We start from the raw sequence: 24,418 nt of genomic DNA on the forward strand, positions 1-24,418 counted from the left end.
TATAATAATTAATTTGGGTAATATCCCCCAATTTTTACTCCGGGGAATACCTAAATTAAACTTCCTTCATTTATTGAATAACTAAACCTCCACATCTTTGTAATCAAATAAATAGGCAGGTATTGATTAACATTATAAACAGTAGTAAAGCCAATACACCAATGTAATTTCATTCTACTATCTGAAAATTTGTAAACACTCGCCAAATAAAAATCTCACTATATGAACCATGTATTTATTCTTAGGGGACATATGTCCCAGAATAAAGTTACTTTTTCATTTCATTTCAAATGAGCTTTTGTAATCCCAATTGAATATTACAGCCCAAATATAACATAAAATTAGTTTCTCTAAGCAATTGTAACTTTATTTCAATTGAACACAGAAAGTATTAATAATTAGCAATAATTTTAATTTATTTAAATATAAAAAAAATCTTATTTTTTTATATTTAAATAAACGAATGATGAGAAATAGAATATATATTGAATTTTACAGGCACAAATTTTTAGTTAAAATTATTACTAATTATTAATACTTTCTGTATTCAATTGAAATGCACTAATCTTTCCCAATATAGATTTTAAATATGAGTTATGTCCACAAACCCCCATTTACACGTTAAGTGAACAAGTATTCAGTTAATTTGAAGTTGTTTTAACACATCAACATAACATCAAGTTAAGCATTTAGATGAATACACATTTGTTTACTTAAAATGTGTAATAGGGACTTAATGGAGTCACGGATTGTGAAAAACCTACTTTGTTTGTTCATTGGTGAGTTATTCACATAGCTCTAAGTTAGTACCCTGGTCAGACACGAAATGAGATGTAAATTAGCTTGATTTTATCAACAAATATGTCACCATTATAGTTATCTTAGATAATAGGTTAACATAAAAATAAGTACATGTATGGCATTAAAGAGTAGAATATATCATAGAAACGATAAAATAAAAAATAAAAATATAAAAATAACAATTTATTATCATATATTTGCTTTGAACTAACAATAATATCACAAGATGCAAAAATAAATTTATCAATAAACGTGGCAAAAGATAGAAATATCAAGTTTTAACATTCCAACAATAAGTAAATAACGTTTTACTTAATATATTTATACAAAATGTTAAAAGCTCTTCAGACATTTAAATCAGTCATGAAGAGGTTTCAGTCTTAAGTGCTGCATTTAATTTACAAAATAATGCTACATAAAAGTTCTGTAAAAATTGCGACAACATCATACATATCCGATTTTCCGTCTTTTTCTTATGCAATAATAGATAAATAGAGTTACAACACAACAAATAACTAGGATAAGATAAAATATTAGGAAGGCCAGTCTACGTGGTGTTCTGAAGAAAAAATAGCACATGATTTCCTGTTTTTTATCTGCAAAAGAAATAACATTTATATGTACATAAAAAAATAATATGATAACAGATCTTGAAAAAAAAAATTTAATTTAAAACAAAATTGACTATAGAAATAACTCAGAATAAGGGACAGAAATTTATTACACATATTTTTAACACAACGGTTTAGGCGTAGGGAGTTGGTGGCCCCATTGCCCGGTCATTGTACAGCAATCAGCCACTGGCCCTACAGGTTGGGGGAACACAAACTCTGACACTCACACAGTACACTATAACTGCACACAACACCAAGGTCATTAAAAGAACACACCATAGGAAGCCCCGGAGGGGAAGTAAGTCTGGCTACTTAAAGGGGCTGCGATGGAAGTAGAAGGAGAGCGTTCTTCCCAGACCGAATTCACCAAAGAAGTCATAAGCTGTGAAGAGGGGAGTGAATTGGCTGCTAAGTCCAGGCGTGACAGGGTGGTGCGGCCACACCAACGCCCCCCTAGCCATCTATATCAAAGGGAGGACTCTAGTGATGAGTCCACTCTACTTCAGTCAACCTTGTCGACTGAATCAGAACAAGGAAGGCTACAGTCAATAAGACAACAAGGCTGGCCTGAGCTGCATGATGCCCAGAGAGGAAGGAGAGGTGTCAAAGGCTACTAATATAGACAGGGGAAAACAAAAGAAGAAACTTTATAGAAAGAGGAAAAGGAGGGAGGAGGCCTTAGTAAGGAAAGCCGAAAGGGAGGCCATCAGGTGCCAGGCTCCTTCTTCTGAGCAGGCTGCCTTTGGGTAGTCTTGGCTGTGACCGGGGTGGGTGGACCAATGAAAGCTCTCGAATCGATTTGGGAGGGGAACGAAGGGGAGGCAATGTCTTCCACATCCCTCTCTCGATGTGAGGAGAGCAAGGTGCCCATCTCAAGAGTGGCCCTTCCCCAGCTACCTGGATCTTCTACTCTGTGGAAAGAGCAGGAAGTAAAAACCAAGACTTATAAAGAAGCGGCACAGAGAGCTCTCCAGGTAGTCATGGGGAGTGAAAAGGGTGCCTCCATTACACAGGAGGAAGCCCTACTGATTCAGAAGCTCCTGAGATCGAGATAAGGAGGAGGCCAGGAGGAGACCACTGGCGTTCGACAACTCCGAACTCCAGGCGGATGGTTTCTCCTCACGTGTTCTAATGAGGAAACAAGAGACTGGCTTCTTGAATGGGTACCTCCCACAGACCGTAGGATGGTGGTGAGGCAGTCCACTGAGGCTCAATGGCCCACTAAAATTGTTATTGGGTTGGGAGCTGAGGTGGCAGTTTGTGGGTGCGGAAGGCGATCGAGACCACCTTAGAGCAATATTCAAGTTGCCGAGCAACACGATCGCTTGGTTGGAAGCAAATGACTGGTGGCTGAGGTACGAGTTGGTTCCTAATCACAAAGAAGAGAAACCCGAGAAATACAGATTGGGGTCTTTTTAGAGAGAGGCTGGAAGGTGTCTCACCCTATGCGGTGGAAAGACTTTCCAGAGCACAGCTTGACATTGAATCTAGCCTACTTGAAAGTATGGTTATATCAGCTTACGAGGAGGTTTGTCCATTGAAAAGGGAGTCTAGAAAAAAAGTCAGATGGTGGTCAATTGAATTGACTAAACTACAAAAAGACACAAGAAAAGCCTATAATAAAGCTTATAAAACAAAATTAGAGACGGACTGGAATGTATACTGAGCTGCCTGGCACAAGTTCTGCAGCAATATAGAAAGCACACCGGAAGCCTCTCGTTAAATGAAGTTATTACGAAGCAATGGTCAACAGTCACTAGGTGCACTAAGAAAACCAGATGGGAAGTGAATCCCCAGCTTATAAGAAACCTTGTCCCATTTAATGGAGACACACTTTCCAGGTTGCCAGCACAGAACAATAGACAACCCTCCAACTATGGATTCCTTCAGAGAGGATAATGAAGAGGAGTGGGCATTAGCGGAGTCTATCATTACGGATGGGGCCTGTCGGATTTAAGTAATCCGAATTTTTGGTTTTATATAAAGTCGGAGTCGGGAGTCTTATTTTCTGATGTCCCCCCTTTCTGCAGACACCGGAAGGCCCCGCCCCAGCCTATGCACCATGCAAGCTAGGACTGGCCTACCCCTACCATCACGCCAGAGTCCAGGACATGCTGGCCAGCCACTGAAGAGAAAAGACGTCTTTTCAGACACCAGGCGAATATTCATGGTCTTCACCATTTCGCCCACTGCACACCTAGACGAGGGAAGCGGCTAGGATACGTCACTGCGACGGCGAAGACGTCACCAGATAAGCACATAATATACATTAGTCCTATGAGACCCCATATTTTGTATTTATCTCATATAATTAAATTACATTGGAGACTAACACACTAACATCATCAGCCCCTCCAGGGATTAATACTTTTGAACTTAAAGAGAAAATATATATGCATGAGTTCGTAATCAGAAAGTCTCACAATTTTCTGCCCCTCTTTTCCACACATTTATCATAATCTAAAAATTCACTCGGGACACCTGCAGTATAGCACGAGCAGGTCCCGATGTAAACAGGGCCATTAAGTGGGCTGTGGAAGAGCTCAAACCTTATAAGGCCCCAGGAACAGACGGTATTCTCCCATGCTTGCTCAAGGAAGGTATCCTACTCCCCCGAATATTAGGGCTCTTCTTAGAGCCTCTCTAGCATTAGGATATATACCAGAGACTTGGAGGAAATTATTAATAGCTTTCATTCCTAAGATTGGGAAGGAGGACTATAGTATCGCCAAAGTGTATCGACCCATTAGTTTATCCTCTTTCCTATTTAAGATCCTGGAGAAGTTGGTGGCAGTTTTCTGCTTTAGGACTCTTTTTCAATGTAGAAGGGGCATTCAACAAAACAAGACCTGAGGCAGTCTGTAAAGCTTTATTAGACATTTCTGCCCTGAATGCGATTATCAGATGGGTCAGATTTGTTCTCAATAATAAAATAATTTTAGTTTTGGAAGACAGTACTCGGCTACAGGTGTAGGCAGTAACTGAATGCCCTCAGGGGAGTTGCATCTCACCGTTGCTATGGTGCCTAGTTATGGATAGCCTATTGAGAAGACTTGAGGATGCTGAGATATTCGCACAAGCTTTTGCAGACGATGGAGTGATCCTCATTAATGGAAAGTTCGTGAGTACCATCAAGAAACTTATGCAAGTCCCATGTAATGTGATACAGACATGGTGTACTGAAATGGAGCTTTCAGTTAACCCAACAAAGACAGAGTTGATTCTATTCACCAGGAAGCGGAAATTGGGTATATTTCAAACCAACATTTTCTTTGGCAATTAACTCCAACTAAGCCAAAAGGTCACATACCTCAGAATTAGTTTTGATGCAAAATTGAACTGGGGATCTCATTTGGCAGAAATTAAAAGAAAAATAGTGCTACCTTTTAGCAAGTAAGACGTGCTGTTGGCACTACCTGGGGTTTTAACCCAAAGGTTATGTATTGGATTTACACAGCGATAAGACTGAGAATTTACTATGGAAGTATTGGGTGGTGGACAGTAAAGGGCTTCCCATGTGCAAATGGCCAGTAAGATTCAAAGGATGGCCTGTATTGGCATAACTGGGGCATTTCGCACAACACCTACTAAGGCATTGGAAATCCTGCTTTCCCTAATACCGCATCACTTATTGATTAATGGGGAAGTGGTAATAGCCTATTTAAGAATGAAAGAAAATAGACAGTGGACAGAGACAGGAGACGTTACTGGTCACGCAAAAATAGCTAAAGTGGTGGAAAGCGAGTTACCAATACTACAATACCGCTCACCACTACTAGATAAAACACCCGCTCTAGACACAAAGATTAGTTACCTACACCCAAAGTTAGAGGATTTGGTAAAGGGTTTAGTGGAAACCCCAGGAGATTATCTGCCCTGTTTCACTGATGGATCAAGAATGGATTCGACAGGACTTACGGGGGTAGGAGTTTACATAGAAGAATTAGGCATAGAACTAAGCTTCCCACTAGACAAGCACTCAACTGTCTTTCAGGCAGAAGTGTTTGCCATCTTGACAGCAGCTTTATGCCCTGAAGTCACTAGCTGTGAAAGGACTGACATCACCATCTTTTCAGATAGTCTGTCTGCCCTTCAAGCCTTGGAGTCACCTACGGTCACCTCTAAATTGGTAAGAAAGTGTAAACAAGCCTTAGAATCATTAGCGTGCTTAAAGAAGCTTCAGCTTGTGTGGGTCCCAGAACACAAGGGAATCACAGGTAATGAAAAAGCTGATCAGCTTGCTAGAATCAGGGCTAAGCACCCTCCTATAGGGCCAGAACCATTCCTAGGCATTTCTAAAAGGCATCAGAGAAAACTAGTTCTTGACTGGACATGGAAGAAAGCAGGTAAGGAGCGGAGGGACTGTATAAGGCTGAGACAGGCCAAAATTTTAATAACTAAACCCTCTACTTCTAAAACTAAGCGGCTGTTAGGTCTAAATAGAAATGAAATCCGATTATTAATAGGAGTTCTTACATGTCACTGCAGACTTAAAAGACATCTTAAGATATGTGGAGTAGTCCATGATGAAACCTGCTGCTTATGCGGACAGGCCCCAGAAACTGTCTTACATTACATTATATAAGGAGGCTGGATATATATATATTTGACCATATAACTTAAATATAAGAAAGAAGAAGTTGTTTTTTGTTTCTTTTTAGTCCTCCAAAGTGGGGCAAAACGTCAGACATTAAATAGTTAAAAACTATTTGTTCTTTTTGGACCGCAACCCTAACTATCTTCTTATATTTATTTTATTTAAACATTTATATTTCCAAGCATTGATAATTTATATTTTTTTAATTAAAACAAAATAAAAAATTTTTTTTCTCAGTTTTTTAACTCAAATCATTTTAAAACATTTATGGGATATTACAAACCAACAAATAAGCAGGTTTTCACATATTCCTAAACACATTACTATTTTTTAGCCATGCCAGAGTTGGGTAAAAATATTTAGCGAAAGAGGAAAAATCAAAGATGAAATAGATATTGCCTAACAAAATGAATTTTATTGCCTGAAAAAATTGTGGCTAAAATTTATTCATTATACACTGTATTCAATTTTTAAGACACCTATCAATATTAAAAAATATGAATAATTTTTCAAAAACTTAAATGTGATTATTGAAGATCAGCTTCTCTTGACATAAAGTAGTTGGCTTCACAGGTATTAGAATCATAGTTCGATGGAAAATTCTTCAGTATATTCAATCCTTACAAAAAATGAGTACCAAACAATATAAAATTCATATGGTTAAGATACAGTATCAACTACACTTTTCCATAAATATTATAAAGTAAGATCACACACTGGACACTTTAACCAATGTTCTCCCTTTTATGACCTTCATGAACTGCTTTATTTTGATAAACTTCATTCAAAAATTATTTCAATTTCAATTTTATTTGAAAATTCATAATAAATAACAGCTTACCGACAACAATGGCTGAGTAACCATGAATTGCTGTTCCCATTCTGTAAGAAACTGTGGGAATAGATATTTCATTGACTCTTTTAGTCTTTTCAGAAAAAGTAAATCTAAAAGCATCTTGATCAGATACGTCAATATGCTGAAGTATTTCCCTTTTAGGGGAATTATATTCTGTCATGAAATGCATTAATTTATGATCGTGTGCTGAAAATATCGCATGAGGTCTCAGTTTCATAATAATCTGTAAGAATACATACTCTTTAAACTTAAAATAAGTAAATAAAAAAAATTAAATTAAATAAGACAATATATAAATTACCTCTTCACCTAACAAACTGTCGATACCGAGAAGTGGTATATGTGAGAGGACTATCCGTATTGATGTATCATTTTCAACATTATATTCTGGAAACATCCTCGTCATACTATTAACCTAAAATACTAATTTATTAGTCTTAAAAAAAAAATTATGAACAGATTTTCTTAAATACTTCCTATTCTTAAATATTCCCTAATATTGCGTAACTTAGGGGGTTCAACACTAATGGATGCTCTAAACCCTTTATAGGTCATTCATACACGTTGTATCAGAGCCAAAAAATTCAATTAAAATTTTTCAAATAGTTTCCTTGGAGCCTACTAGATGGCAGCAAATCTCAAAAATATGTTTAGGATTCAAAGACTACCAAAATGGATGGTATAAAAAGTCTATACCAATGATTGGCTTATGTCTTAAATACATTACAAACATGATTATCAGCATTTCTTATTAAAAAATTAAAGATAATTAGTACTAAATAATTTTAATTATTTAACTTTATAAAGAAAATAAAAATATGTAGCAACATTATTATAATGGTATTAAAAGACACTAATTGTAATCTTTGACTTAATTACAAGTAAATCATAAATTGGAATTAAACATCACATTATAACAATAGGGCTAACATACCTTAAACAATTTAAGATTTTTGTAAGAGACGATCTCAACTGAAGGACCAAAATGATTTTCATAACGGTGAAGTTTCAGTGGTGTAACATCTTCGTTTTCACCACCAATGTCATTGTCACCAGGAAGAAATATCGTCTGTAACAATTAAATTAAAAGGCATGTTAATTGTTTATAAAAAGCATGTTAATCTGAGAATAAGAATGAATAAAGTTGAAGTATCATACTTAACTTAAATGGTGGAATAACTGAGATTAATAAAATTAAAAAAAAAAAGGAATAACCAATTATTTTTTATACGTAGTTTTTAATTTCAGATGTAACTTTCTAGTGGTATTCATTTCAGATCCTTTCATGACGGATAGGACAAATGATAGATTCATCCTTTCAAAATATTTTATTAACAATGTATTTAGTGAATTTACATAAGTTATACCAAAAGTAAAAATATGTATCGATGTCTAAGAGGTGATACCTTGAAACTGTATATGCAGTAAAATAATTCTTCTGATAGAAATCAGAACTAAATCATTTATAACAGTATGATGAAATGGGCAAAAGTTAGCTCTAGTTGGAACTAATAGCTAAAATTGCCATGGATATGACCCTTATTCATGAATAAATCTTTGATAAATAAATATTGTATCCAAGAAAATTTTAGCAATTAGTTTGTACTATAGCTAATTTTTGCCCAACTCTGCAGTACAGTAGGAAGATGCTAGAGTGGACTCCAATTATAATGACGGTTTTAATCACCCTACAGAATTTTTTTAGATCCAACATTAAAGAACATCTACAACATTAAAGCGAACCACTATTAATAATTTCAACTTCACAGGAAATGTAATTTTTAAAATACAATGATAAATATGTAAGTGAATCGTACTAGTTCTTTTGTACATTAAGATAAACAGAAAACTTGTTTGTTTTGTTTCATTTCATGAAAATAAGGTTCCTAATGTCCTCAATAACCTTTAAGAGTTACTACACACAAAATCCTAAGAATCAGACACAGACAGTAACTATTAATTTAAATTAAAATGAAACATTAAAACTATTAATTTTAATAAATGGAATATTTATAGTCCGGGTGTGGTCAAATTAATCTCAAATTTTTACTATTTTTATTTGAGCCCCCAACATTTCACCCTATGTTTCAGGGCTTCGTCAGGGCTAAAAAAGATACAAACACTTAACATAGGTAAAAAAGTAAATGGAAAATTACAAGGGTATACAATGAAACATAAAAATTAAATAAGAAAAATAAAAGGTTATAATCAATAAATTAAAACGGAAATAGATAAAAAGAAGAAATACTAAAGAAAGTACAAATTAAGAGATGAAAAGGGATAAGAATAAAATCAAAAAAAAAAAAAAAAAAAAAAAGGAAGAAAATGAACGAGACAGAATTCATACCTGTCTGTTTAATTCCTTTTTTGACAGAAGTCAAAGTCAGAGTGAACTGTTTGTATTGGGAGGAGTGGGGATGGCAGTTAAGTACGTCACATTTGAAAATAATTTTAAAGTAAACAGCGTAGAAAATATTAAAATTAGGTAAACAATAAATGATAATATACATAATAGAGGGAGAGAAGAAACATTAAAAAAACAAAATTAAATAAAAATTTACCTGGATAGAAAACTAAGCTGGTAACACAAGAATATAAATTAAAAATTAAGATAAATAAATACAAAAGAAGAAGGAAGGATAGTAAATATAAAATATAATTAAATTAAGTATGGGGTGAGAATTTAGAAAATAAAACTAGAAGAAAAGATATGACAGGAAAGTGGGCTTCTGAAATGCAGAACGAAGAGAAAAGAAGCATTATGACGGTTTTATTAGGTTCAAAATGTGTTGGTATGTCAGGGAGATGCAGTCTTTATCAACTTTATGATTGATGGAATTCCGTCAATACTTTCTTGAATATTTCTTCTTTTTATCTGTTACTATTTCTGTTTTACCAGGTCATTCAAAAAGTCCTGTCGTTTTTTTGGGGGAAATTATAAATAAATAAATATTTTCAAATAATCACCTTTATTCATCAAAATATCCACCGTTACAGTCGGTAACCTTCTCCCAACGAGATGGTAAAGCCCAAATTCCTTCCTTAAAAAACTGTTGATTTTTACTGCAAAAATAAGTGGTCAGTTCGTGAATTAGGTTGTCACGGTCTTGAAAACAAAACTTTCTTTGGATGGAGATCTGGTATTGGAAATTGTTTAGGTTTCTCATCTGCCGACAACCACTGATATGATCGTTTGAAGTTGTTGTACAACACCCATTTCTCATCACAGGTGATGATTCGATTCAAAAAGGGTTCGACTTTCAAGCGGGAAGTTAACGAAGATGCAGTTGTCAAGCGAACAAGCATATTGGCATCTGAAAGCTTATGAGGAATCCATTTATCCAGTTTTTTCACTTTTCCCAGTTCTTTAAGGTAATTCCAGGCAGTGGTGGCTGAGATATTAAGTTGAGAGGCTATCTCTGAACAACTTTGACGCGGATCCAACTCTACTACTCTTCGAACGTCCTCCTTATCAACTACAGTTGGTCGACCTGAGCGTGCCTCGTCTTCTAGTGTCTCGTCGCCTCCACGAAATTTTGAAAACCAAAATTGTGCCTTCCGCTCAGACAGCACATCTTCCCCAAACACGGAGCATATTTTTCTAGCAGTTTCGGCAGCTTTTGAGCCAAGTTTAAACTCATAGAGCAAAATCGACCGAATTTGAGTTTCAACTGGAATCATTTTAACTAGACAGTTGGATGGTGACTGCATTAAATTAATCCTCCTTAGCCTCCTATTCATAAAGTATAAACATTTGTGTTTACATGGATAAAAGTTGTATTGAACGGAATTAATTAGCAAACACTCTAGAATCAAAATAAACAACGAACAAACGAAAAACGACAGGACTTTTTGAATGCCCTGGTAATTTATTGTTTATAACCTTTAATTTTTACATTTCATTGTATACCCTTGTAATTTACTTGTTTCCATTTACTTTTTTACTTATGTCAAGTGTTTGTATCTTTTTTAGCCCCGACGAAGCCCTGCAACGTTGGCTCAAATAAAAATAGTACAAAATACTACTAATTGAGTTCAATTTGACCGCACCCGGACTATAAATATTCCATTTACTAATACACATGGTCAATGAGCAATCTTTCAGCAGATTAATTTTAATTAAAATAATAATTGGGAGATCGTTGATTGACCATGTGTAATTAGTAAAAGGAAGATGGTCCCGGTATGGCCAAAATAACTCAAATAGAAAATGAACTATTTATTATGAGGAAACATTTTGCTCCACATTGCAGGGCTTCATCAGGGCTTACAGATGGAAAGCCCTCAAATGTTGGCTCATATTAAATAGTTTATTTTCTATTTCAGTTATAATGGCACCCACACCATCTTCCTTTTATCCAAATAATTATTAGTTTTTATTTCTAAAGAGTTTCAATCACGCTTTAATTTTTATTGTCATGAAAAAAGTGCTATCAAACATTAGAATATAAATTTTGATGAAAACTTTTTCACAAAATATGTTTAAATGAGTTTTAATAGAAAAAGTCAATCAATTTTTTAAAATGCTGAATTAAACTACAATGCAATACATTAGTCAAAAAATTTAAAAAAAGAGCACTCAGGCAAAATAAGTTTTTGTAAAAAATATATTAGTGTCATAAATAGGGATAGGATTTTTATGTGCTAAAAAATCCAAAATATGTATATAAATATATGCTAATAAATTGTCAAATATTTAAAAAAATATGTAAATAATAGGTATTTATAAATTTTGTATTATTCAACAATATAAATTACTAATTAATTAGTAGTTTTATAACTTAAAAAAAGTTACATAAATATGTATTTATCATATGAATAATATTTTAAAGAAATTATGTTAAAATATGTACAGCAAAAAGGTCCTTATTGAAAAGAAAAAGAAAAAAAAACTTTAGAAAAATATTTAAAACTTTGGAAGAAATTAATTATTCAGCAGGGTCGGTTACAAAATTATTGCAGATTAAATGCATTTTTAAATTTTCAAATAAAAATCTTTGTCGGTTTGACCGCAAAATGGACTTGTACCGGCTAAAAGATCTTTCAACATCTACTGATGTTATAGGGGAATATTTAAATGAAGCCTATTTCCATTGCATCTAGTTGGGTATTCTGCATCACCTGGGTGGCTGTGTCATCATTTGTTCCAAGGAGAATGGCTCCAATGGACTGAATGATTTTATAACCTGGATTTTTTTTTTAACGCATCCTGAACTTTTTTTCTTTATGACTTCTCCGTTTTCACCATCTATATTTTCCAGTCTTTCTATTGCTTCGTTCACAGCCTTTAAATTTTGCATCAGTGGAAGGTCCTTTTCTTCTAATTTTGTAATTGTGTTGGATAAAAATACCACGTTTACACTTATGTAAGCCAAATCAGTCTTTATTGAGTTAATTGTTAACAAGTTGTTCGCTTTCTCTACTGCAGTGGCTTCAACATTAAGTTTTTATATTATATTTTTAATTTTTTCAAAATTTAAACAATAATATTGGGCTTTCAAGCCAGGTGCCAAATTGTGTTATCACGGGTTCCGGTGGTAAAGTTAAGTCAGGGGTGTGTTCCTTTAAAAATAGTAATACGACTAGGAGTCTTTAAAAATTTTTTTTACTGTGGACACAAGCTTGTCTACATTTGGAAATTGAGCACGCACTGCCAGGCAGGTCAAATAAACTATCTTAGGATAAAAAACTTTAGGGCATTACCAGCTTTATTCATGTAAGGTGCCGCGTCTGACAAAAACAACAAAACTTTACCATGAGTGATGCCTTTAGGCCAAAGAACAGTCATAGATTGGTTGACAAATCTTGCAATCGTTTCAAGGTTATATTTTTTGAGGATTTCACAATTCGGCAAATAGGATTTTGAAAGTGCCTCAACACTTAGTCTGCCAACGATTATGTTTGCGATATAACGCCCTTTGATATCCGTGGTCTTGTCCACAGAAATCCAAATCAGTCCATCCAAAATTCCTTTCCTAATTTCTGTTCAAGTCTCATCGTATATAATTTTCAAATAATTTTTTCTTAAAGTGCTTTCATTGGGCATTACTCAGCATGCGTATTTCTCAAGAAAGGTTTTTAAGTTCGGATTGCTAATTTTGTAGATAGGAATGTCTGCCCTGACAAATACTTGGCACAAATCTAAATACATAGTATTGGTATCTGTGGAATCTGAGGAGGCAGGAACTGGTGGAATGAAATCTGCCTTCTCGAAATACTTTTCTCACGATTCTTCTGGTGCTTAGTATTTATATGCTGTAAGACCTGAGAGCGTTGCTATATTGCCACAGCCCGCACAAAATAAAACTCCTCCACTCGTAAAAGTTTCAATGGGAAACTCACTTTTGTAATTGAAAGCGAAATTCTTTAACTTGGACTTCATTTTAGGCATGCTAAAATAATGTTAAAACACAATCAAAAACAATTTAACTCGAAAAGGTCTAAATGACTGGGGAGTGAAACAAGACTAAGATGAGAAGGGACCATGGGAAGGGGGAAACTCTTAAATTCTAGGAAAATGCCACAGGAATAATACCCTTGCTCTTTTTAATTGATTCTGAGAAATTCTCGATGTAATTCTGTGTGAAAATTTATTATTTCCACTGCTTTTAATTTGTGATCAAAGATGAAGATACAGAATTTTTACGCACTATTTATGATAAATGATAAATTTTACCTTTAAGTTTCTTGGGTTCTCTTGAATTTTACGTAGTTGCTGTGAAAAATGTATTTACAATTGAACAAATAATTTAAGGAAATATGTGATTCAGGACAAAATACCTAAAAATATCTTTAAAATGACAAGTTTTCAGAAAATATGTGATTTATAACAAAATATGTAAAAAAGGCCAAATATTTAAAAATATGTGAAATAAAAATAGCTAATTTTGGCCAGAAATGTCTTCAAACATCTTTAGTTAGTAAGGAATCACAGATATCATGGTCAGGTAAAAATATGTGAAAGCATAAAAATCCTATACCTAGTCATAAAGAACACAAACAAACTAAATAATGAATAAGTAAAAATATATACATGCAGCTGACTAAGTAATTAAGTCAATTAAATAAACAGTATTTTCTGTAAAGTATCTAGTTTTAAGTTATTTTTATCTGTAAACAAATAAAAATTAAGTTTCAAATGAAGTATATATTGTTAATGAACTGTGAATTAAATATAATTATTTCTTTAATTACGAAAGAAACAAAAATATCCCCTGTAAGCTTTAAAATTTACAATGAAAAAAAGTTTAGCTTCTTGCTTGAGATTGTCTGTAACATAACTTTAAGCACTAATTAAAACTTTATAAGCACTTTAAGCATGCATATTAACATTTAGGAACTACAGTATTATATTTTAATGTCAGTTAATAAAAAAAAAAAAGGGGGCCCTTACTCATGAGTTGTACATAATTAATTATATTCGCAAATATTAGTTTCTTATAAGATTTACAAATTCATTACTGTACTTCAAGAACTATGATCCAATGAACAGTTACTGTGAAATTTATGGAAAAATCATTATTAAACATAATAATAAAGCACAACAAAAACACCAATGTAAAATATCCTTACATAGATAATATTATTCTTTACCTTATTTTTGGGAATATGATTAAGATAAAAAATATTTCTGAATCTTGAGAAGTAACTTGAATATTGCTCTGAGCTGCACATGCTACCTTCATCCATGAGATCACCAAGAAATATTATCAGATCTGGATTAACATAGTTCATAGCATACTTATAGGTTATTTTTAAAAACCTAAAACAAAATGAGACAGAGAAGATTTAGAATTGCTTACATACTAGCACTAAATTGGTTTTAAATATTACATATTTTTCTTCTAAAGACCCTCAGAGGATCATAAGGACTTATTAAGTTATCAAGTAATGTATCTGAATGAAAATTGGAAAGATATTGGTTACATTTGATCTGGTAAACGGATTAAAAAATTCAATTATAGGTAAAGTTGACTTATTAAATATTTAGGATTAAAATGTATTAGAGTTTATCAAATGAAATAATTATTATTACTACTTGTTACTAGTAACAAGTGTTACTAAGAGTTGAATATTCTTTAACAACTGTATAACTCAACTTTTTTTTTAATACCCTTAACCTGGTTATTTCTGAAATACAGAGAGGTTGGAGGAAACCAACCTATTCGAAAAAGAGTGGAGGGAGGAGAGGTCAATTTCACTCTGTGAGGGCTCCACAAAATAAAATTTAACTATCCCATTTTTTTTAGGACCAATTCTTGCTAATTTCTGATATACAGGTTTTGTACAGGGTACCAACCTATACTAATCATGGTGAGGGAGGAAAAAGTGTCAATATTGCCACAGAAATAGAAGTCGGCCCTCCCAGGCACGATGCATTTATGAGCCAGTTGAAGTTGGCGTTTTAACTCGCTCAACTACAAACAGCCCAAAGCCTATCAGCTTGAGTTAAGCTTCGAACAAGTCCCAGTGTAGTTGTGAGGTTACTATGCAGAAGCCTCAAGTTCTTCAGCTACAAACAGTCTCCTCCATAGCTCAACTTCATGAGATAGGTTATAATTGTTCAAAATAGCAATTTCTACCACAGAACAGAAAAAAATGAAAATAGTTACTTCTCGCATTGGATCAATCCCCTAACAGGTTTTGTATATATTGCTACAGGTCGTGTTTTACCTACCAGCTAAGCTTCTGTCTTTAAGTGCTTCTATATTATCTCATTTGAATACGAGGATAGCTTCTGTGCAATCTACGGTTAATTTTCTTAGTTTTCCTTCTATGTCTAATAGGCAAAGGATCCAACTGATGTAACAGATGAGATGTTAGAATCCCAAAGTCGTCTACCCAGCAGAGAATCTGATGTAAGTACTATTTCAATGATTGATAGGATACTTTCTTTTTTTTCATTGGAAAAAAGGCCAAAAAATGTTTGCAGGAAGTTATAGAGAATTGTTCAAAAATTGTATTTAAATAAAGTAACTTAATTAATTATGTCTTTATTCATTCTATTACCAAATACAAAGACTTTCTAATTTATACATGGCATTATGAACAAAAAAATTTTTTTTTAATTATGTAATCATTGCCTGTGAGACTGCCGATTCTCGTCATGCCATGAGCATGATAACTATGAAGACATTATCTGTAAACTATTTAAAACAGATATAATTTTACATGAGTACTAGACCATCCGGGCTTTAATCTACTCTATTGTTAATTTTATTTCACAGCCTGTGATTCAATAAAATTAACTTCTGTTGGCTGAAACATATTCTTTTCAGATGAGATTGGGTCTGAATTAGATCATAAATACAAATCTGTTATAACTTATCACAACCGAAATATATTCTGGATGGTTTAATACCTACAAATTGTAATAATAATATGGTATGTTATAACTTGGAACAGAACATATGTTCACAGAGATAGTATCTAAGTACCCAGACTTAAAACATATAATTTAAAAAACCAATTATGAAACAATGAATAAATTACCTATCACAATCCATTCTTGCAATCCATGATTCTGTATCTTCTCCAAGTATTTGCGGATCAGCGACAAAGAACAATCTATATGAATCTCTATCAGTACCACAGTCTAATGATGGCCAGCCATTAATAATTGGCTGAGAAAAATAAGAGAGTACTTCAAAATAAAATGTCACACCAAGTGAAACACTTAAGATGCTGATATAAATGTTACTGAAAGGATATTTACAAATATTCCAACACCATCTGGAAACAACAAAAAATATTTATGTCAGTCCTAATCCCCTAATTATGGTATTTAAAGAACAGATCTTACCGTTTAAAAAGGTAAACCATTTTTATCAGAACTGGTATGTAGAAAAAAAAATTAATATTTTCATCTCAATACTTGAAACATGATTGAGTGCACCAGTAATATTTTATTCTCATTTGCTCAAGATAAAACTAATCTTATCACAAAATCAGTTTATAAGTAAAAAAATAAAAAACATCAAAATCTCAACAGCTAAACCTTTATAACCTGCATGAGCCCGCCCTTAAGCCGCTAACAGCTGGTTTATACTGGTTATGAGCACAATTGATCAAAAATATCAGACTATGAAAACATACATGATTTGAAATTAATTACACAATTAATTTTGATTAGACTTAGTACTTTTATATGATTGCTCTAATTTTAAATTTATTTTGAACAATTGCTTCTTTAATAAGTTAAACTTGACTAAAACTAATTTTATATTCATTGTTTTAAAAAATTACTTCTTCAAATAAAATTACTTGGTCAGTTATAGTACAGTATTTAGTACTTGTTCAATACGTTATACTTTACTAAAACCACCATTTTTAAAAATAATTTTACTTATCTTAAGATCTTTGTTATCGATAATAATAATAATTTATTTATGGGGCAAACCTCGTACAAATAGGGTTAGCCTGTAAAATACATAATTAAATATATCATTATAGATATTTTACTAAAGTAGTGAGTTAAAAATCATTTATATAAACTAAGAACATATAATATGCACAAACTGGGCTATCTACATCATCAGAATAAAAACAAAACAAAAACCTTACTTACATATTTAATAACATAAAGGAAACAAAAACTATACATCCTATTGTGAAAATAAGTATTCAGTTCTAAATATAATCTTTTGTGATACATATATAAAAAGAAGTTTAAGATCCAATCTTAAGGGTACAGGCAGAAATTCATACAACTAATTTTGGCTAATATTGCTTAGTTTCTGCATGTACGGGACTCAGTTCTCTTGATACGCAGGGCATTGTAATCGATAATAAACACTAATTAATCTTAAAAAGTCCAAATAAAACTTTTCAACAATCTTGATAATAGTTAATAATGTGTGTATAGTAATATTATATAACACAAGATAAATTGTGATTAAAAGTTTTAAACTTAAATTAAAAAGTTACAATAATAGGCTAAATTGATTAAAATTATTAGACCTGTGAAAAATTTTAATCTTTGGATGTGAGGTCTAAATGTATAGTTAATATTGTCCTTGAGAACAGCCAGGTTGGCGGAAACGTTGGATATTTAAGATATTAATAAAGACTGTTTAAGACTTAAATTGATACAATTTATTTTATTTAAAATAAATATATATTATTTTAAGAACATTTAAAATAAGTATAACTAAATAAATCATTTAAATGTGTATAACTATACAAAATTAAAACGACTTGCCGCAGGTGGGATGATTTAATTTTTCAACTGATGGTAAAACTGCTCTAATTTGATAATGTAAGAGTTGGCCTTTTTTTTTTCTTAAATGCGGTGTGGGTTGTGCAGGTAATTAAAAATTCATAGTAAATGATTTTATAATGTATTTTAATTGATATTTTCAATTTTTTTGTGTTGGTGATCATTTCTATCTAATTCATTTTAGTTTCGAATTTATTTAACTTTTTAATTTTAATTTCATTGAATCTATTTACCTACATTTTTCTCATTCTTTGTATATATGCATTAAGGATTCAAATTAAGATGCAATAGCTGTGATTGCAATTTAATCATCAGTACCAGCTTGATGTAATTAAAATAAAATAGTAATTTATTAGTTATAAATTCAGAAAAATTAGATATCAGCTACTTTCACCATTTTGGATTCAGTGTGCATTAGGAGTTTTTAAAGAAGAGTATAAATCAATAATTATATAATATTTACAATCCTCCCCCCCCCTCCCGTAAATTACTAATATTTCATTCTAAAAAATAAAAATAAATGAACTAAGGAGATTAATTAGTAAAATTATAAAATCAGTTTTGTTGTGTGAAATTTAACCTTTAAATTTAAGCCTAAGATAAACTTACTAACTCAAAACATCCTAGTCCAAGAACCTGGGAAGCAGGAGGGAGGAAGAAGCAGTTATTTCATCTTAATTTTTGATAACTTTAATGAAAACTGTATAATACTAGTCAAAATGGATGATTCTGCCAAGTATAGTCAGAGACAATAAAAATAGAGGCTGTTTCAAAACATTAAAAACAAATTAATTTTTCATTTAGAGCTCCGTATCTTTAAAACTACCTAAAACAATAAAAACCTAATCGAACAAATTTAGAGTAGATAAATTTTCTAAAATATGAGCCATAATATGTTCAATAGCTCCAGACATACACTTTTTAAAAACATAATAATCAGCATTTCATAACGAAAGTAGTTAGTGTTTTTATTTTGGAAAAACTCTATCTCAAGAATCGTTATAGATACAGATGTATATTAGCACTTAAATTAAAGCTAGTTTGATGAACTATAGAGTAATTTATGACATTTGTCTTTGTAGGAATAGTATTTTCATGCTATTTGCGGAAATAAATTCACAAAATGTTCATTTCTAGTTAGTCAAACCTTTCTATCTGAGAAAAAATATAATTAATTTTAGTTTATTGTTTAATAGAATCCCTAACTGTTGGGGCATATCAAAATTAGTTTTAGCAAATTAGTCTTTATTTCTTGATTACTTTGCTTATACAGTCCTTTTTTCTAGATTTCGGGTTCCCATAACCCTCAACTTGTCATTATCTAAGGTAGTCTGTTTATTTTGGGAAAACTATAATTCAAGAATCTTTTGGCACACATGTGTATATTGGCACTCAAATTAAAGCTAGTTTAATGAACTGTAAAGTAGTTCATGACGTTTATGTTTGCAGGATTAGTATTTTCATGCTATTTGTCAAAATAAATTCACAAAATGTTGATTTCTAATCATTAAAACCCTTCCATGTGAGAAAAAAATATTAAATTTTGGTTCATTGTATAATAGAATCCCTAAATGTTGGGGGCTTATCAAAAATTAGTTTTAGCAAATTAGTCTTTATTTCTAGATTAATTCTAGATAGACTTTGCTTATAAAGGCCTTTTTTCTAGGTATCGGGTTCCCATAACCCCCCAACTTGTCATTATCTAAGGCCCAAGATTTGCATAATTGAATTATGAAGTCAAACTTGAGGTCAAAATTTAAGTGCTGTTGTCATTAGTTTTTCCTTTACTTCCTTTGAAGTACTCTTGTGAGGTCTGACCGAGGTCGGATTATAGTTAGAGAACTAAGCCACACTAGGCCCCAGATAGCAAAAGGACCTGAAGGGACCCTGAGATCAGCTCTGACTTCGAGTCTGAAAGCCCTGGTGATGATCTGCAATGTGGGGTGAAACGTTGGCTCAATATAAACAAATCATTATTTGAGTTTTTCTTTAACCGCAACCAGACCATCTTCCTTTTATTATTAAACATGGCCAACCAGTGTTCTTCCAGTAGGTCTCAAAACACACGGTACTTTCGCTCTGACTTAGAGTCTGAAAGCCCTGCAACGTGGGGTGAAACATTGGCTCAATATAATTAGTTTAATCACTATTTGAGTTTTTATTCCTTTTATTATTACACACAATCAGTGATCTTCCAGTAAAATTATTTTCTTAATAATAATGATCTATTGTAAAGTTTTGTGGAACCTACTCATAGTTCTTCCAATTTAATGCAAGGAGTTATCTCCTTTCAATCAAACTATTAATGCTTGAATATTTTTGGATACCAACATTGTACATATTAAGAAGGTGGTTAGAAATATTCAACTGCCACTAGATAACTTCAAACTGAAAGGAATGAATAAATAAATGTAAAGGATTATTTCAGTTAGAATTACAAATATTTATCATTCTTTGTGTACATGGAGACTATTTTGACCTTAGATTATGCAGTTGGCTGTTTACCTTATTTGATTTTTATGTCAGCAATTGAGACATTTCATAGTATTTATACTTTATTCTAAGAGTATCATAAAATATCTCAATAAAAATGATGTTATTCTCTTAAAGAAAATCAGTGATAAATATCATCATAAGCCCTATGGAGAGTTTTTTTTTACCCTGTGAAGATATTTGTTTTTCTTTCTCTAAAAAGACTAATAAGATGATATTATTTGGATTTATATATTTATTGATGCAATATATTGGTATTGTTTTTTACCTGTAACAATCATTCTTGGTTTCTGTTACTAGATCTGGTGCGGTTTGGATGTATCGCTCAGTGTATTTATTTGAAAGTTTTTTTCTTTACTTTGTACAAATGAGTGTTCTTAATTTCCGTTGAGGAGTTCTGCTTTCTTTCAAACCAAAATCTGCTGGGCTTAAAGGCCTTGGTGGATAGTGAACTTCAAGAAAGAAGAATCTGACATCTTGTAGAAATCTAGGGTAAGTTCCATGTCACAGAAATTATTTATTTTTTCTTGTATTCCTACCAAAGCTCCAACAAGGAACTCATGCAAAAAGAATTCCTTACGTGATTTCATTTGGTATAAATATTACTCACTTAACACAATTTACATATCAACTAAAATTTTAAATAAAGGAGATTAATTATATATTTTCTGAAAAATCTTGTTAATTTTATAGATTTATTGATATTACAATTTATTCTATTTCATATCTTGTTATTTTAATATGTAAAAATGTTTTCTTTGAGAATGTTTTGAATATTCCTTTTTATATAGCAACTTGTTTTATTATTTTAAATTTTTAATCACTGTAGTTTTCAGAAGTTTCAAAATGAGATTTCCAGTTTAAAATAGGAATAAGTACACCTTAAATTCAATGTTTCTCAGATTCACATTTTTAATATAACATCTTCGTCCACTCATGTCTTCAATTACTAATAGCAAGATTTGGGCTGTTAAGTTTGAATATTAATTCTTACTCAAATTTCATAACAACTAATAATGAAATTTAAAAAAATAACATTACATTCTGTAACCATTTTTCCATTATTCTTAGTTCGTAGAATGAGATCATTAAGAAAAAAATTTAGGAAAATTGGGAAGACATGTTGTTTGATTTCAGATTATTGGTGGTCTAAATCTTCAACATTTTTAGGGATTTCAAAATCATATATCTGTCTTTCATCAGCAGTTTTTCAGTAAAAGCCTAAAGAAAACAACTTCAGAACTTGTATCAACCTTCAACAGGTCTTCAGGCTATTTTAAAGAATTTTTAAAATTTTAAGGACATTATAGTAAAAGGATATAAACATATGTCAAATTGAATGCTGTAGCTACTCACAACTAATGAATAAACAAAAATAAGGATAATTATTTAGGAATGCACAAGAGACCTATCGGCTTAACATGCAGTGTTGGTAACATAAGGAAATGCTAAAAATTGATTGAGGCTGAGTGATGGCAAGAGATTGGTGATCTCCAACGCTCTGCATAATAAAAATACTTGGTACAATAGGCCATTGTTATAATCAACGAGAACCTGAGAGTGGGTTAAGTGGACCCCTTCCATTGTAGATAACTGGAGGATAAATGAACAGTTTGGCAAAGAAGAGTTTTATTCTAACAATTTAAATTAGAAAAACGAGAGTATGGTTTCATTAGAGATTCAATTCAATTTTAGACAGGTTAATGTTTTACATGAATAATATAATATAAAACTTTTTTTTTATAATACTAATCTGAATAGATTAAGAAAACATACATATGGCTCATTGAGAACCATAGATGATTAACCTCTTCAGCTGTGATTTGAAAAACCCCATGTTCAAGATTTTAAATTTTTCAGACTGCTTTAGTTTAATTTTTTTAAGGGAATTCATACATTTTTACATTGCCTCATATAACAGTCCGCAGTGATAGCATGGATCACGTCACTTGATCCATTCTTGCACTTCTAGATTGAAATCAGATACAGATACATTATGTCTAATATGTTAAACTTACTGCATTTCCTGAATGGTTTCAAAATTACTGTTATTATTTTAAAATAATATAATGGACTACAATATTATTCTAATAATGTTTTAACCTTTCGGTCATTTTCTAACCAACCATTATATGCTACCACCATAGTCTCTTAAAGATTTCTTGCATAAAGCTTAAGACTTATTTATTCACATTCCAAAATTCTATTTTTCAATTTCTCTTTTTGACATAATCCAGTCAATTTGCTGATAAAAAGATTAGAATTCCTATTTATTATTTTGTTTAAAAATGAACAACCATAAAAAAGTTTATTGTATCAAACCTTATATCTCAAAAAAATAACTTGTATACATAATTATATGGATAAGCTTGTATCTCATAATACTAGTGTAAAAAAAAAAAATAATAGTGCTGCGATGAAGAATAAAACCTTGTATCTTTCTCAGTAGCCATAATATTTAAGTTTTAAAGTAATATAAATTTAAGTTTTTTCTTTAGATATGAGGTTTTTATTCTAGACTATCAATATGTAAAATGCTTGTGAACAAACTATTTAATCAGTATATTTGCATTAATGAAATGTAATTGTAGGAAATAAAACAGCCAAAAATTCTTATCCATTGATTACTAAATAGGAACCATTTAAAAATAGATAGCATAGGTCATCTGTCATGAAGGATTATCTCATGCAATAAGGAAGCAATTAATATGTCTGAATTATGACTGAATTGCTTTTATAGAAAACCTAATTTAATTTTATTAATTAAGTGTAAAATTTAAACCTTCATTTTTTGAAATAACTTAAGATATTTTAAAAAGTATTTTGGATCTGTTTTAACTAAAAAGCAAAAATCATTAACATTCACTTTTTTTTATTAAATATCCTCTTCATTGAATTTCATTTTTATATTAAATTTGTTATATATAATGAAAATGATAAAGACTGGATAATGTTGGTGCTATATAAAAAAAGAAAAAAATGAAATTATAATAAATGAAGAAAGGTAAAAGAGAAAAAAGCACAATGAAATATGGATTTAAAGTCATCATATATCATATAACAAATGAAAATGAAATGATATCTGTACCATTAAAACCGATGAAGGGTCGGGGGTGCAGGAAGTACTGTTACTAGACCAACGGTTGTGCTTGGAGGTGATTTAGTCAGAATTATGCTTGAATCATGTATGAAATGAGACTTCTAAATTTCTTCTATATTTTAAATTTGCATATCTCTTAAATAAATATATAATATTAAATATTTATAATGATAAGACATTTGAACGAAGATAATATATTTGCGGAGAAGATGGTTGGGGGTGCAGTCAGTGAAGAATCTAAATAAGTAAAAACTTATTTATTAGTGGCAACTTTTCGACCAGAATTTCTAGTCTTCATCAGGGCTGCTGGGAAGAAATGGAAAATTCAATTGAATTATTTGGATTTTCCAAAATACTTGGATATTCCATTTCTTCCAAGCAGCCCTGATGTAAACTAGATATCCTGGCCGAAATGTTACCACTAATAAATAAACTTCACTGACTGCACCTACAACCATCTCCGCCTCTTAAATATTTAGTATTACTGACACAAAATTGGACACCATATTCATTGTGTTATTATTCTTTTATAACAAATAATTTTATATGAATAAATAGCAAGTATTTATACTAAATCTCAATGTTCTCTGAATAGAAATGTAAAAAGACTTGTACAAATAAATTGCTAAATAAGGATATTTCGATTCCCACCTGGGTTGGTCAAAATTAATTTCATGGCGGTCCCAAGAAATGAATCTTGATGTTCACAATCTGGCCCTCTTGATTGGGAATGGGAAAT

General features: G+C 31.7%; 1 protein-coding gene across 3 annotated transcripts; it reads right to left on the bottom strand.

Moving 5' to 3' along the window:
* Nucleotides 1–971: 971 nt before the first annotated feature.
* Nucleotides 972–16,911, bottom strand: Mppe (Metallophosphoesterase). Of its 3 annotated transcripts, XM_067049321.1 has the most exons (8): nucleotides 16,671–16,908; nucleotides 16,584–16,600; nucleotides 16,361–16,491; nucleotides 14,462–14,630; nucleotides 7,803–7,937; nucleotides 7,170–7,283; nucleotides 6,854–7,091; nucleotides 972–1,397 (listed from the first exon to the last, which is right to left on the bottom strand). In XM_067049321.1, exons 3-8 carry the CDS (start codon nucleotides 16,372–16,374, stop codon nucleotides 1,246–1,248), a joined length of 822 nt encoding a protein of 273 aa, XP_066905422.1. In that variant the 5' UTR covers nucleotides 16,375–16,491; nucleotides 16,584–16,600; nucleotides 16,671–16,908; the 3' UTR covers nucleotides 972–1,245. The 3 variants fall into 3 exon arrangements, with proteins under 3 accessions (XP_066905422.1, XP_014291669.1, XP_066905421.1); XM_014436183.3 differs by having other exon boundaries at nucleotides 16,361–16,600; nucleotides 16,671–16,909; XM_067049320.1 differs by lacking the exon at nucleotides 972–1,397 and adding an exon at nucleotides 1,404–6,631 and having other exon boundaries at nucleotides 16,361–16,600; nucleotides 16,671–16,911.
* Nucleotides 16,912–24,418: the final 7,507 nt, after the last annotated feature.

This window comes from Halyomorpha halys, unplaced genomic scaffold, assembly GCF_000696795.3.
Source record: "Halyomorpha halys isolate HHAL.00 unplaced genomic scaffold, Hhal_1.1 Scaffold1803.1, whole genome shotgun sequence".
Lineage (NCBI taxonomy): Eukaryota > Metazoa > Arthropoda > Insecta > Hemiptera > Pentatomidae > Halyomorpha > Halyomorpha halys.

What these genes read in the sequence shown, in the direction of transcription:
- Mppe (XM_014436183.3), bottom strand. Translation starts at nt 16,690, where the DNA reads ATGGTTTACCTTTTTAAACG. An exon ending in ATGGTTTACCTTTTTAAACG is followed by an intron (nt 16,601 to 16,670) that starts GTAAGATCTGTT and finishes TGTTGTTTCCAG; the next exon opens with ATGGTGTTGGAATATTTGTA. An exon ending in ACAGTTTGTTAGGTGAAGAG is followed by an intron (nt 7,092 to 7,169) that starts GTAATTTATATA and finishes GTATTCTTACAG; the next exon opens with ATTATTATGAAACTGAGACC.